Consider the following 13,425-nt stretch of genomic DNA (forward strand, 5'->3'; position numbering starts at 1 on the left):
TGGAACTGAGCAGCTTGGCCAATGATCTCTTCATTTGCTTATGAATTTTGTGTGAGGAGCGGCGGAACCCACGGTGGAGGCACCAACGACAGATGACTCGGTAGATCCTCAGGGCAGGGAATCCCACTGGAGAAAGCAGCCGCCATGAGATCTTGAAACTACTAACTACACGAGAGAGCGGAGGGGCCTGGTCTAGAATATTCCTTTGGCCTCTGTATAAGAAGCTACAGCCAAATATCATAGTGTAAACACAGGAAGGAGATTTGTCTCAGGAGTTTGATGACAAACAATTTATAGTAATAACAATGTCTGCGTTGTCTGGTGTGTGTGTGTGTGTGTGTGTGTGTGTGTGTGTGTGGGGGGGGGGGGGGGTCATGCTTCTTATATTAGCAAAATCATTACCCAGATTACTCAATCAGGATCAACAATAATTCTAGTAACAATATATTTCTACCAAAGGGGTTATCCAACGCTACAAAAACATGGCCACTTTTCCTCCTCTCGTCTCCAGGTCAGGTGTGGTTTGCAATTAAGCTCCATTTACTTCAATGGAACGGAGTCCCAAACCCCACCCAAACTGGAGACAAGAGAGGAAAAAAAGTGGCCATGTTTTTGTAGTGCTGGATAACCCCTTTAAGCCCATTGCAGTCCTAGTTTTTCAACTTTTTAACGGGGCCTCATTTTTTATAAATTCACCAAAGGCAGTGCCTGTGTGTATTTGGGGCATCTACTCATGTATAAAGCTCTAGAGTATAATACAGGATGTAACTCAGGATCAGTAATGAGATGTATATACACAGTGACCCCACCAGCAGAATAGTGAGTGCAGCTCTGGAGTATAATACAGGATGTAGCTCGTAGCTCAGGATCAGTAATGTATGTACACAGTGACCCCATCAGCAGAATAGTGAGTGCAGCTCTGGACAGGGGCGTAACTAGAAATGGCTGGGCCCTATGGCAAACTTTTGATTGGGCCCCCCCCCCCCCCCCCCCCGACTGACCACTAAACGGTCAAGTGAAGTCATAACTACATAACTGCTAGCTCTGGTCAGGAGTGCTTGCAGTTAAAGGGACATTTGCAAAACCCAGGAGACTAGCAGGGCCACCCGGTGCTGCAAATGATGACTGCTCAGGGGGCCCAGTGTGTTGTAGGAGCAGGCCATGGGGCCCCCTGATGTGGCGGGCCCCATAGCAGCCGCTATGGCTGCTATGCACAGCAGGTAGAGAATGATGACGTTGCGGCACTCACTTGAAATTCATAGGAATCTTTATTAATATATTGTGGATTGCAGAGCACCACGCCAAGCTGTACGCTAAAGCAGACTGACCATAAGGGTGAGCCACAGAAGCAGTTGATTGTATACGGAATGTATATCTGTGTAAGGGAGTAGTGCCAAGTGAACCTTCTTGATTTTCTTGCTATGGCTGCTATAGTGGTAGTTACGCCCCTGGCTCTGGAGTATAATACAGGATGTAACACAGGATCAGTAATGTATGTACACAGTGACCCCACCAGCAGAATAGTGAGTGCAGCTCTGGAGTATAATACAGGATGTAACTCAGGATACAGTAAGTTCTGCAATGTATTTAAAAAGTCACTCCACTTTGGACGTCTCCACTGCACCAGGACGTTACTGAACGTCCTCGTGCCGCTATGGGAGTTCAGAGGGGGGTCGCGCGGTCCGATCGCCGTGCCCGCTAATTAAGTACTTAGAAGCAGCTGTCAAAGTTGACAGCTGCTTCTAAATACTTGCTCATATCCATCCCTGGTGGTCTAGTGGGGGGATCGGCCCCCTGCGGCGCGATTGCGGGGGGGGGGGGGGGGGGGGGGGCGATCCCCGCATCCATCCCCGCATCCATCCCCGCATCCATCCCCGCATCCATCCCCGCATCCATCCCCGCATCCATCCCCGCATCCATCCCGGGCCGGGGTCTGCGCCGTAATGGCGCTGATCCCGGCTCGGCATTCTATTGCTTTTGGCTGCAGCAGCAAAAGCAATAGAACACCGATCTCATGGATTCATGCAGTATAACTATACTGCATGGATCTCTATGAGAGATCAGAGTGCATATACTAGAAGTCCCCCAGGGGGAATAACCCCAACCCCAGGGGAGGAATAACCCCAACCCCAGGGGGGCTTCTAGTATATGTGTAAAGTAAAAGAAAAATGTATTTTTAATAACACAAAATCCCCTCCCCTAATAAAAGTCTGAATCACCCCCCTTTCCCCATTTTATAAATAAAAATAAATAAATTAATAAACAAACATGTTTGCTATCGCCGCATGCGTAATCGCCCGAACTATTAATTAATCACATTCCTGATCTCACACGGTAAACGGCGTCAGCGCAAAAAAATCCCAAAGTGCAAAATTGCGCATTTTTGGTCGCATCAAATCCAGAATAATTGTAATAAAAAGCGATCAAAAAGTCATATATGCGCAATCAAGGTACCAATAGAAAGATCACATCATGGCGCAAAAAATGACACCTCACACAGACCCATAGACCAAAGGATAAAAGCGCTATAAGCCTGGGAATGGAGCGATTTTAAGGAACATATATTTTCTTTAAAAGGTTTTAATTTTTTACAAGCCATCAAATCAAATAAAAGTTATACATGTTACATATCGTTGTAATCGTAACAACTTAAGGAACATACATAACGAGTCAGTTTTACCCCAGGGTGAACGGAGTAAAAACAACCCCCCCCCCCCCCCCCCCCCAAATAAAAAAAAAAACATTTTTTTCTTCAATTTCACCACACATATAATTTTTTTCTGGTTTCCCGGCACATTTTAGGCAAAAATTACATCTGCCATAGCAAAGTACAATTAGTTGCGCAAAAAATAAGGGCTCATTTGAGTCTCTAGGTGGAAAAATGCAGGCGCTATGGCCTTATATACACGAGGAGGGAAAAACGAAAATGCAAAAATGAAAACTGGCTGTGTCCCCTAAGGGTTAACGTTTCTATCACCTTTAAGACCACCCACACAGCACTGCACTTCTTCCTTTCCATTACTATGTACTGGTAGCAGCTATAAATCGAGTATATTTCCTAACCCCCGGCCTTGGGTTTCTCTGTGGCCATATACTGTATACCTTAGGGGCCTTTTGATTGCAGTAGTGTCTTGCCCTCACACAGTACAGAGGAATGAATGAATATTCTGCAGCTGTCTGATGTCCGGACTTCTCATCAGACCTCGTGTGCATAAGCATCATGTGAGTGCCCAGTGTCTGTCTGCTCCAGCGAGCCCTGTGGCCTGATGGGATGCAGCAGATGTGTACCAACCAATGCTCTGGATTTTATCCACATTCCAGGCCTCTTAGGTGTCACATTTGCAGCTGCCCACGTAGAGACTTAACCCTTTTACTGCCAGTCGGAGGAATAACTCACAATCCTTTTAATCCTCAGAATGACTATAAATTTTTTCAGCAGTCCCATTTTTGGCAGGAATTTTCCTCTGATTGATGACTGGACCATTGGCGCTCACATTTTCTGCCTTTTTAGTAACAAGAAGAAAGTCTTTAGTCTCTGCACCCAAGTCCAGCCATAAAAGGAAGGTCCGCGGCCAGACGGCACAATACACGTGAGCCAGAGATAGTGACTGGTAACAATTCGTGCCAATAACTGCACTAAATACCAGCCATCTTGTTAGTGTCTTGGTCGACAGCTGCAGAGAAGGTTACCGTGATAGAAACATGTACTGATCCTGAGTCATTGAGTGTATTACACTCCTGCACTATTATAAATACAGATGAGTGAATCTCGAGCGTGCTCAAGTCCATCCGAACCCGATCGGTCGGCATTTGATTAGCGTTGGCTTCTGAAGTTGGATAAAGCTCCAAGGTTGTCTGGAAAGTGTGGATACAGCCAATGACTATATCCACGTTTTCCAGATAGCCTAAGGGCTTTATCCAACTTCAGCAGCCATCAAATGATGAACGCTCAGGTTCGGATAGACTCCAGCATGCTCGAGGTTCACTCATCTCTAATTATAAACCATTGTCTGTAGTGAAGCTTTGATGGTTTTTTTTTTTTTTTTTATACCTTGGCCAGTTTTCTTGCCCTTTTTGGGTAAGTCGACTTTCTGTTTCTGTTTTCTTAGAGGTGAATCTGGAGCTGGGAAGACGGAAAACACCAAGAAAGTCATCCAGTACTTGGCTCATGTGGCTTCATCACATAAAGGAAAGAAGGACCATACGATTCCTGTAAGTTGTTGGGAGGAGCCCCATCCTGCCCCCTTAAGGCCAAGACCACTATTGGTGGTCTTCAGATGTGGATTTTCAGCCAAACATGAGCCGGCGTGGTTCCCTGTGCTGGTGCTTATCCATAAGAGCCAGCCGTACACATGAGATTGTCTTCAGAAAACCAAGATGTTAAAAGGGTTATCCAGTGCTATAAAAACATGTCCACTTTCCCCCCCTCTCTTGTCTCCAGATTGGGTGGGGTTTGCGACTCCATTTGGGAGTTCCATTGAAGTAAATGGAGCTTAATTGCAAACCACACCTGAGCTGGAGACAAGAGAGGGGGAAAAGTGGCCATGTTTTTGTATCTTTAAAGGGGTTATCTAGCCCTACAAAAACCTGGCCACTTTCTTCCAGAGACAGCACCGCTATTGTCTTTTAGTCAAGTGAGGTTTGCAATTAAGCTCCATTCACTTCAATGAAACTGACTTACAAAACCTGCACCCAAACTGTAGACAAGAGCGGTGCTGTCTCTGGAAGAAAGTGGGCATGTGTTTTTTGTTGCGCTGCATTTCCCCTTTAAATGGGCCCTTCATTACTTCTATGGTCATCCTGCTCAGGCAATATGGGAACCATTTACGTATGTAGCCATCCCATCGGGGACCTTGTAATGGTGCCCCAGGAAGGCATTGCTATTAAGGACGCCTGGTGAGGAGAACATGAACCTGGAACTTGGATGAAATCTTTGTTGTCACCATTGACACTACTGCTGTTTTTTTACTTGATGGTTGGAGTTGTCCATTGTGTATATAACATGGTACTCTGTATAGCGAGGGATGTACCATTAGAGCAATGGATAGGGGTGGCTGGGATTTTCCATGTGTGTACTGCAAGGTACTCTTCTCTAATCTTACATCCCTGGCTATACAGAGTACTATGCTATATACACAATGGGCAACACCAACCACCCCCATACATTGCTGTAATGGAACACCCCTCGTCATACAATGTATGGGGGTGGTTTGTGTATCCATTGTGTATACAGCATGGTACTCAGTGTAGCGAGGGATGTACCATTAGAGCAGTGTTTGGGGGCTGGTCAGTGATAAGTAATTTCCTCCTTACTAACTTGAGTTTATTTGTTTGCCATAACAGACGGAATCCCCTAAACCCATCAAACACCAGGCAAGTGGATTTCCTCCTCTTACCTCTCCTCGTACTTTCCTTTGTAGCTCCCTACCCTCACGGTAAAGGCGGCCATTCTGGCGGGCACCATTTGTTCCCTTAGCCTATATACTGGCCGCTTGTATTGTGACTGGTTCCTCCACCCTCTCCTCTCTCTCTCTACCCATAACGTATTCAGCTCCATGTATCTCACTTATAGTCCCATTAACAACGTAACCATTCCGTTCCTGGTGCTCACCTCATCTTAACACACTCAGCGCCCGCTCCCAGCTCGGGCAGGTGTCGGCCAGTTCTGTCCCCATAGACTTGCATGTGAGCAGGGTGACAACCCCCTTGTGGAGTCACGTGGTTCACTCTGCAGGAAGTTGTTAACCCCTTAGCCACCATCAGGCCTAAATTTGGGGTGTAGGGGGTTCACTAGTTGGCCGCACCTGCAGGTCCCCGTCTACCATAATGGGGGGAGGGTCTCTATGTATTACTCGAATCCCTGTGTTATATTTGGTGTGCTGCATAAACCATAACCATTAACGTATTTTTTTTTCCCCCCACTGTCATTTTGTTAAACTACAGAGTGGATCCTTGTTGTATGTGAGTAGCATGTAGCTCTCCCCTCCCCCACACTTACCCGCCCCCCAGTTTTGAATCTCTCATGCTCTTTTCACTCCTCCTCCCCCCTCACCACACTCACCCCCATCCCTGCCCGACCCCATCTCCCGCTATCATCTCACCTCCGTCCTCGCTCATTCCGCGCTCTGCATGACGCACTCTGCCTGTCTCCTGTCTAACTTCATCCGACTGCTCAAAGTAATCGCCTTTCCTGCCATTTTATAACCAATTTTTATCCCTCTAATTGGAAAAGCCTGAGGTTTAGGGTTTTGCTTGCTTTTCTGTCGCTGCAAAATGTACAATGATCCTCCCCCCCCCCCCCCCCCACACCGTGTTTACTGTGGTCTGTTCCTTTGCAATGGCCGGGAATATTCTTATGTGCACCTGCTTATAGGTGAAGGGTAAGAACACACTGGCAGGTGTTTACAGCAGTCGTAAAGTGAGAGATAACGCCAAGATATGTTCAGTTTTTACGAAATATAATTTCACTAAATCAGTATGTAAGTTTAATTTTTTTTTCTCCAATGAAAGAGCCGAAGCTGACGTACATGAGAGCCAATCAGAGGCTCAGAAGTAAGCTCCGCCCCCAGCTCTATCTACAGGAGGCACTTCCTGTCAGGGTAGATGGAAAGAAGTGTTGACTCTCCTGAGAATCTACATAAACAGAATCTTGGCAAATGTTGATCAAATATGAACTGATCCAGTAATAGTCTATTTCATCCTCTAGACCCCACCAGCAGAATAGTGAGTGCAGCTCTGGATAATACAGGATGTAACTCAGCATCAGTACAGGATCAGTAATGTAATGTATGTACACAGTGACCCCACCAGCAGAATAGTGAGTGCAGCTCTGGCGTATAATACAGGATGTAACTCAGGATCAGTAATGTATGTACATAGTGACCCCCACCAGCAGAATAGTGAGTGCAGCTCTGGAGTATAACACAGGATGTAACTCAGGATCAGTAATGTAATGTATGTACACAGTGACCCCACCAGCAGAATAGTGAGTGCAGCTCTGGCGTATAACACATAACTAGTGACATAGCTGTTTATGTAGATTAATGTTACACTCTATTGGCCTTCTCGCTCAGTATAGTCACTTCCATTCTTAATAGAGACTATTCCTGTCCTCTCCTCCCCCCCAGGCATTATTCTTCCCCAAGGTGTTTCTTGCAGTACTCCCCCTCAGTAATCACTCTCTGCAGGGTTTTTCCTCAGCAGCTTGTGAGACGCCAATAACTTACCCATAATTCCTGGCGTTCACCTGCCTGGTTGATAAGTGCTATTGTTTTAGACAAAGCCTCCTGCCCTGAGTGAGCTGCTGGGGCGGGCGGGTGGAGAGAGGTACAAAATGGTTGATGTATTGTTCAATGAGGACGTTTACATAGAAGTGCATTTCCTGTGTATTCCGCGCTTTGTTCTGCGCTGTGTCACTTACACGGAGGTATTGTATCGGGGGGAGGAACCTGCAGCGACGCCGGCTTGTTAATCGTGAAGGAATAGTGACGGGGGAGGGGGATAGGAAGTTGCCATGTAAATTATTCATCTGGTTATACATCCTGGGCAGCTGTTGCTTAGTTATTTTTGTTTCCAGGAAAGCTGGGTGCAGTTACCGCCTTGTCCAGGGGTTGTCACACAGCTTTCCCAGACCCCTGAACATCAGATGTGTAGACTATCCTGAAAGGTGATACACTGTTTAAAAACTTGCGTTTTTTCAAGCTTTTCTGTAGGCCCCTTGTCTGGGCATAACTTCCCATGGTGCCTTGCTGTGCAGTAGTGACCACTGTATGGTGATGCTTGTCTCTACTCTCAAGCGCTTTCTGATTATTGTGTGGCTTTTCTTTCTTCTCTCTGCAGGGTGAGTTAGAGCGCCAGCTGCTGCAAGCCAACCCCATCTTAGAGTCTTTTGGGAACGCCAAGACGGTCAAGAACGACAACTCATCCCGCTTTGTAAGTGACTTGAGGGGGCGTTAGAACAAGCTAGGCTATCCATACATCTCCCAAGTCTTTATAAAGCCTGGATTCACGCTAGCCTAAAATAGATGTATGGTTATGATCTGAATTGACAGCTGACCAATGGTCAGGCCAGGATCTACATCTGTATTTGGCTAGTGTAAATCCAGCCTGTGTGGCCAAAGAGGGGGACACTGTTCCTATGTTGCTAGGACATGGTACAGAGAGGGAGGTTAGCCATACGTACAGAAGCATCAGGCCTCTGCATTATAAAGCTCATTGCTGAGTCCTAATGCCCGGCCGGTGTCTGGTTCCTTTGAGGTAATCCGTCCAGCAGAGTCTCCCTTGTCCTGACGCCACCTGATTACATGACCGCCCTGCCGCCCGCCTGAAAGAGAAGCTCATCCTGTGAGCTCACCCAGCGGCTGCCCCCGGGGAGGCACAGCATCTGCCTTCTCTATTTCACAAATTCAAGTGTCTGCATTGGGTTTCCTCATTGTCTCCTGAAGCCTTCAGCACTGTCATATAGAACAGCTTCAGTCTGAAAACTAAATTAAAGGGTTTGTTCACAAAAAAATAAAGTATTTTTTTCTTTCAAATTAGCCGGTGCCAGAGATTTTCTTTCCAGTCTGGAGAGCAGGAGAGGTTTTCTATGGGGATTTGCTACTGCTCTGGACAGTTCCTGACATGGACAGAGGTGGCAGCAGAGAGTACTGTGTCATACTGGAGAGAATACACCACTTCCTGCAGAACATACAGCAGCTGATTTTTTTTTTTTTATTAGAAATAAATTACAAATCTCTGTCACTTTCTGGTACCTGTAGATTTGAAAGAATAAATATTTTGGTGAACACTTCCTTTAATGTTCTCTATTGGCTATTGTTATATACCTGAATCTGTAGACCCAGCAGCATTTCTATATCACATGATTGCAAAGCTGCATTTCCTGTCATGCCTGAACTTTTCATCCTACAATGATCATGTGATTCCCACCCTGAGAGCCGTAAGATGGTTGTGAATGTTGACGATTTATTGGTTATTGATGGAAAGTTGTTTATTTTTATTTTTCTATCCAGGGCAAGTTCATCCGGATAAACTTTGACGTGACCGGTTACATTGTTGGAGCCAATATCGAGACCTGTATCCTTTCATTTCACCCGTGCCCTCCATTTTGCCTCCTACCCGACCTCCGAGCCCCACGATATTCAGGAAATAGCAATGAGAAGTCGTGGCCGCTTTCAGGCATAATATAAGCTCAGATTTCCTGTTCCTCCACATGGCTGCCAAATTGGGTTTAGCTCCCAAATCTGTGTAAACGCTGCAGGTCCGATACAGTGAATTTATGGCGCCCGCTATATCGCACCAGTCATGGATCTTTGCTGAGAACTTCCTAAAATAGTCAGACTCGCACCCGTGTTGTGATCGGAGTGAGGAGAAGTATTTTTTACTTTCTTCTGGTCTGGACTTGGTACAGACGTTGTGTTCCTCCGCCAGCTGGGCGTGCTATCTCTCTGATTATTTTTATAACTGGGATGGGTAGACACGTTCCATGTAAAACGGATTGGCATGTGCAGAACTCATACGTGAACAGTCTTGTCAGTCATGCTGTGAATGGGCTCATTGGTCAGTGGGTAGAGTAGCCTGCACTGATCGGGGGGCTTATGTCTGCACTTTGTAGAGGATGGAAAAGGAAGCTGCGACCCTCCAGATATAGCAAATCTACAATTCCCATCATGCACGGACATCCAAATCTTTGGCTTTCTGTCCAGGCACGATGGGACTTGTAGTTTTGCAACCGCTGGTGGGCTGCTGGTTCCCTTCCCTGCTATAGGTTTATATGGGGAACTATAGCTGAACTTGGCCACTATGTGTAGTTGGCGCTCTTAGAGAGTTGGGTATACTGTTTTGCCAAATGTGGTGCAGGTTGGCAATTTGGCCATTTCCATTAATTTAATGGAGAGCGATGGCATGCATGGAGCCTCAATGTGTGGCTCTTGGGTGAAGCCAAGGCTCACCCCTAATGCCCCCCCTAACTATGTGTTGACCACTTTGGCAGTGAGCTGCACTCCCCGACTGGCTGAAGATCCAACTTTCTCCCTCCGTAGCCTGTAATGAAGTGAAGGAGTCAGGTTTGATTGACAGTGGAGGAGAGGCGCACGGTGCCACACACTCCTCTCAGCTGTTGAGACAAGCTGCCATCAGTCACTTTTGACACATCTGATGACGTGTCAGAAATTAGCATGAATGACAGTAACACTTTATTATTTCTCCTGCGAGTCTTCACCTCATTTCCACAAGATTATCATCTCCCCAGGAGCCCTGGCCCCAAAATCTCCTTGGGTAGCAGATTGCGCTCAGAGGACGGCGCGCCAGGAATCTCGTGTGCGCATTGTCTCATGTTACCGCCCTGGGAGTGTGGGTTTATCCGCCATGCCACAGGCTGTTATTAGTAGGGTCACCGTGGAGGGAGCGCGGCCCAACCTGTGGCATTTCTCAGCAAAAAATATCTCTACGGCAGGGAAATTAAATATCATTCCTGGGATTCCTCCCCGCGCCAAGTTCAGGATGAAACTCAGCTTTTCTTAATTAAAACCACTCGGCTTCCCTCCGATGCTGAGCTGGTTTAACACTGTGCTAGCCTGGAGATGATAAGGGGCAAGGTGGCTATATACTTAGTCTATAGATGGGTAGAGACTTCTGTCTGTAGCAGGTGGAACTGGTGTTTAGTAGTCCGGACATGCCCTGGAATTATAGCATTTAACCTGTATTACTGTGTAGCGGCACCTGTTCACCTGACCCAAGTACCTATCAAGGGTCGCTAAATAGCTTCACCTTTGCCGTAAAGCAAATCACTCCACCTTAGACACCAGTGAAATTGTGACCACCATGAGCCATTACCTGAGTACTTTTCTTCCTGCTGAATGGGGGAGGGGTCTTTATATCTACATTATTATAGTATTACTAGATGAATCTAACCTTCCTATTGCTCAGAGGGTGCCAAGGAGGTAGGTATGTCTCTTACTTTCTTCCTCTGAGCCGTTCCTGTGCTGTTAACAGTGTAATCCTCGGTCTGGAGCACCGTTAGAGCACTACCCCGCCCTCAGTTCCCCTGCTGCCCTGAGACACCTCCTGTACATAGGGCGGGTCCCTCAAAGCCAGGCAGGTCGGTGACATCACGCAATCACATGATCAGCTTTGCATATAATAAAGGCTTGCCAAATTTAAAGTGACACTGTCACACCCTTTGTGCTTTCTGACATCTCTACACAGGTGTAAAGGGTAAATCTAGCGTTTTTCATACCTTATTTCATATCATATGTCATGGTGCTTGTTCAAGTAAAAAGTGTCCTTTTATCAACTTCAGATCGTATTAATTGGGCGTGGCCCCGCCCCCTTGATGCCCATTGGTTGGCCGACATAAAGGGGGTGGGGCCTAGACCTTTCGACCAGCCTGTTCCAAAGGCTGGTGAGGGGGCGGGGCCAACCATGCCGTTGTGGGCGGGGCTAAGTGGCGCTAATGTCGCGAGGCCACGCCCACTTAATGCAATCTGCAGTTGATAAAAGGACACTTTTTACTTGAACAAACACCATGACGTATGATATGAAATAATGTATGAAAACCGCTAAATTTACCCTTGACACCTGTGTAGAGATGTCAGAATGCACAAAGGAGGTGACAGTGTCACTTTAAGCTAATTAGTAAAATTTAAGTTGCAGCAAAGCATGTTTGTTAGTAAAATGAAAACATAACTTGGAAAACCCCTTTAAGGTCTGTACCAACAAACCAGCAATACCCAACCATGGAGAATTCTCCTCAACTATCTTATCTCTACTGTAAAATGTTTCTTGCCACTTCTGTCTTTTCCTGGTTAGGAAATGCTGCATTACAGTCAGGAGATTGCACCGCAGATGTCCTGACCCTCGTGTTTCCTTAGCTTCACTCTCCAGACTTGCTAGAAAAGTCTCGGGCAATCCGACAGGCCAAAGATGAGAGGACTTTTCATATCTTCTACCAGCTGCTTGCAGGATCAGGGGAGCACCTGAAGTGTAAGTCATGTTCTTGTCCACTCATCCATCACATGTTTTTGGCCTTGTGCTGGTGGAGCAGACCTCAGTTCACCTTGCTAACAAATTCAGGAGAGGGGACACGTTAACCTTTTCATTTCCCCCCCTAATGTAGCTGATCTGCTGCTCGAGGGCTTTAGCAACTACAAATTTGTCTCGAATGGCTATATACCTATCCCTGGGCAGCAGGACAAGGACAACTTCCAAGAGACCATGGAAGCAATGCACATCATGGGCTTCTCTCACGATGAGATACTGTGTAAGTAAATTACGATACATGGGCATGGTGAGAGTTGTAGTTGTTGAGAGTTGTAACGGCATGTTGCATGAGTATTAGTTTCAGAAGACTTATAGGTTCAATGGTGTAGATCAATGGTGTAGGGTTTGCAGTCTAACCAACCTATTTCCTATCTCCCCTGGTCCTCAGCCATGCTCAAGGTGGTCTCTTCGGTTCTCCAGTTTGGAAACATTGTCTTCAAAAAGGAGAGGAACACAGATCAGGCGTCGATGCCGGAGAACACAGGTTGGTGCTATGTGGATTAGTGATGCTGCAACTGTGGTCACTAGGATGACGAACACCACGATATTACAAAAAGAGTTCAGTGTATATGTAGAATATCTGACGTTTTGGGAAGTCTTCCTGTGGTGAACAAAAAGGGTCTGATCGGTGACCATTGGGGTCCTTTGCCCTGCCCTGTTTCATTGCGTTAGCAATCGGACATGCACAGTGCCTCTCCAATTAACTCTGTAGTCCTGACTAAAATGGCCAAGTACAGTGGGACCCACGTTCTTTCTGATCAGTGGGGCCCCAGTGCAGATCACTTTCCACCCGTCCTCTGGTAACTGTTTGAGAAATTGGACCTTGATAAGTTTCTATGACAGCACAAAACTGCCAACACATAATTTAAAGGCAGGAGATAAATGGGTATTATAGGATCCCATTTTCCACACTAGCAGTGTTATGACTGCAGAACAGTGATACCCCAGCACATACCATGCTCGGACCCTCGGAAACAGCCCACGTGCCCCTCCCTTCTGATGATGTGCCTCTAATCCATCTCCAGAAGTTGGGGGTGGGAAGGTGGGTCTGGACGTGCGGTGGAGGCCGAATCTATGTAGCTTATTCTAAGTGTTTATTTTCATTGGGTCCGGACTGTAGAGAACAGAACTGAGGCCAAGAATCTGCAGCCAAACGCTCCAAACCCCAAGGGATGTGTGTACGCCAAAGAGAAAAAGAAATCACTCGCTGGACCCTCTAACCTATTGTTTCCTGCAATGCAGGAATGTATTGAATGTTCTAGTCCAGCAGTGGAGCAGTCACAGAATGGTTTTATGCTGCCCTTTAAGAGTCACCCCACTGGCGGTTACCACCCCTGATCCCTGTTTGTCAGACCACATAGATTAGTATTCTGCAACCCACAGCTC

At 46.6% G+C, this 13,425-nt stretch overlaps 1 protein-coding gene across 2 annotated transcripts in view; it reads left to right on the plus strand.

Annotated features, from left to right (window-relative positions):
* Positions 1-13,425, plus strand: part of MYH10 (myosin heavy chain 10) — a 74,899-nt gene that overhangs the window by 37,991 nt on the left and 23,483 nt on the right. Inside the window, exons 5-12 of one of the 2 annotated variants that reach the window (XM_069952593.1) lie at positions 4,110-4,212; positions 5,344-5,373; positions 5,944-5,961; positions 7,840-7,932; positions 9,012-9,075; positions 11,884-11,982; positions 12,116-12,259; positions 12,428-12,523. In XM_069952593.1, the coding sequence (XP_069808694.1) occupies positions 4,110-4,212; positions 5,344-5,373; positions 5,944-5,961; positions 7,840-7,932; positions 9,012-9,075; positions 11,884-11,982; positions 12,116-12,259; positions 12,428-12,523 (647 nt within the window). The remainder of the gene's footprint in view (positions 1-4,109; positions 4,213-5,343; positions 5,374-5,943; positions 5,962-7,839; positions 7,933-9,011; positions 9,076-11,883; positions 11,983-12,115; positions 12,260-12,427; positions 12,524-13,425) is intronic. The other variant, XM_069952594.1, reaches the window with a different exon arrangement.

This window comes from Dendropsophus ebraccatus, chromosome 14, assembly GCF_027789765.1.
Source record: "Dendropsophus ebraccatus isolate aDenEbr1 chromosome 14, aDenEbr1.pat, whole genome shotgun sequence".
In the NCBI taxonomy this organism is placed as follows: domain Eukaryota; kingdom Metazoa; phylum Chordata; class Amphibia; order Anura; family Hylidae; genus Dendropsophus; species Dendropsophus ebraccatus.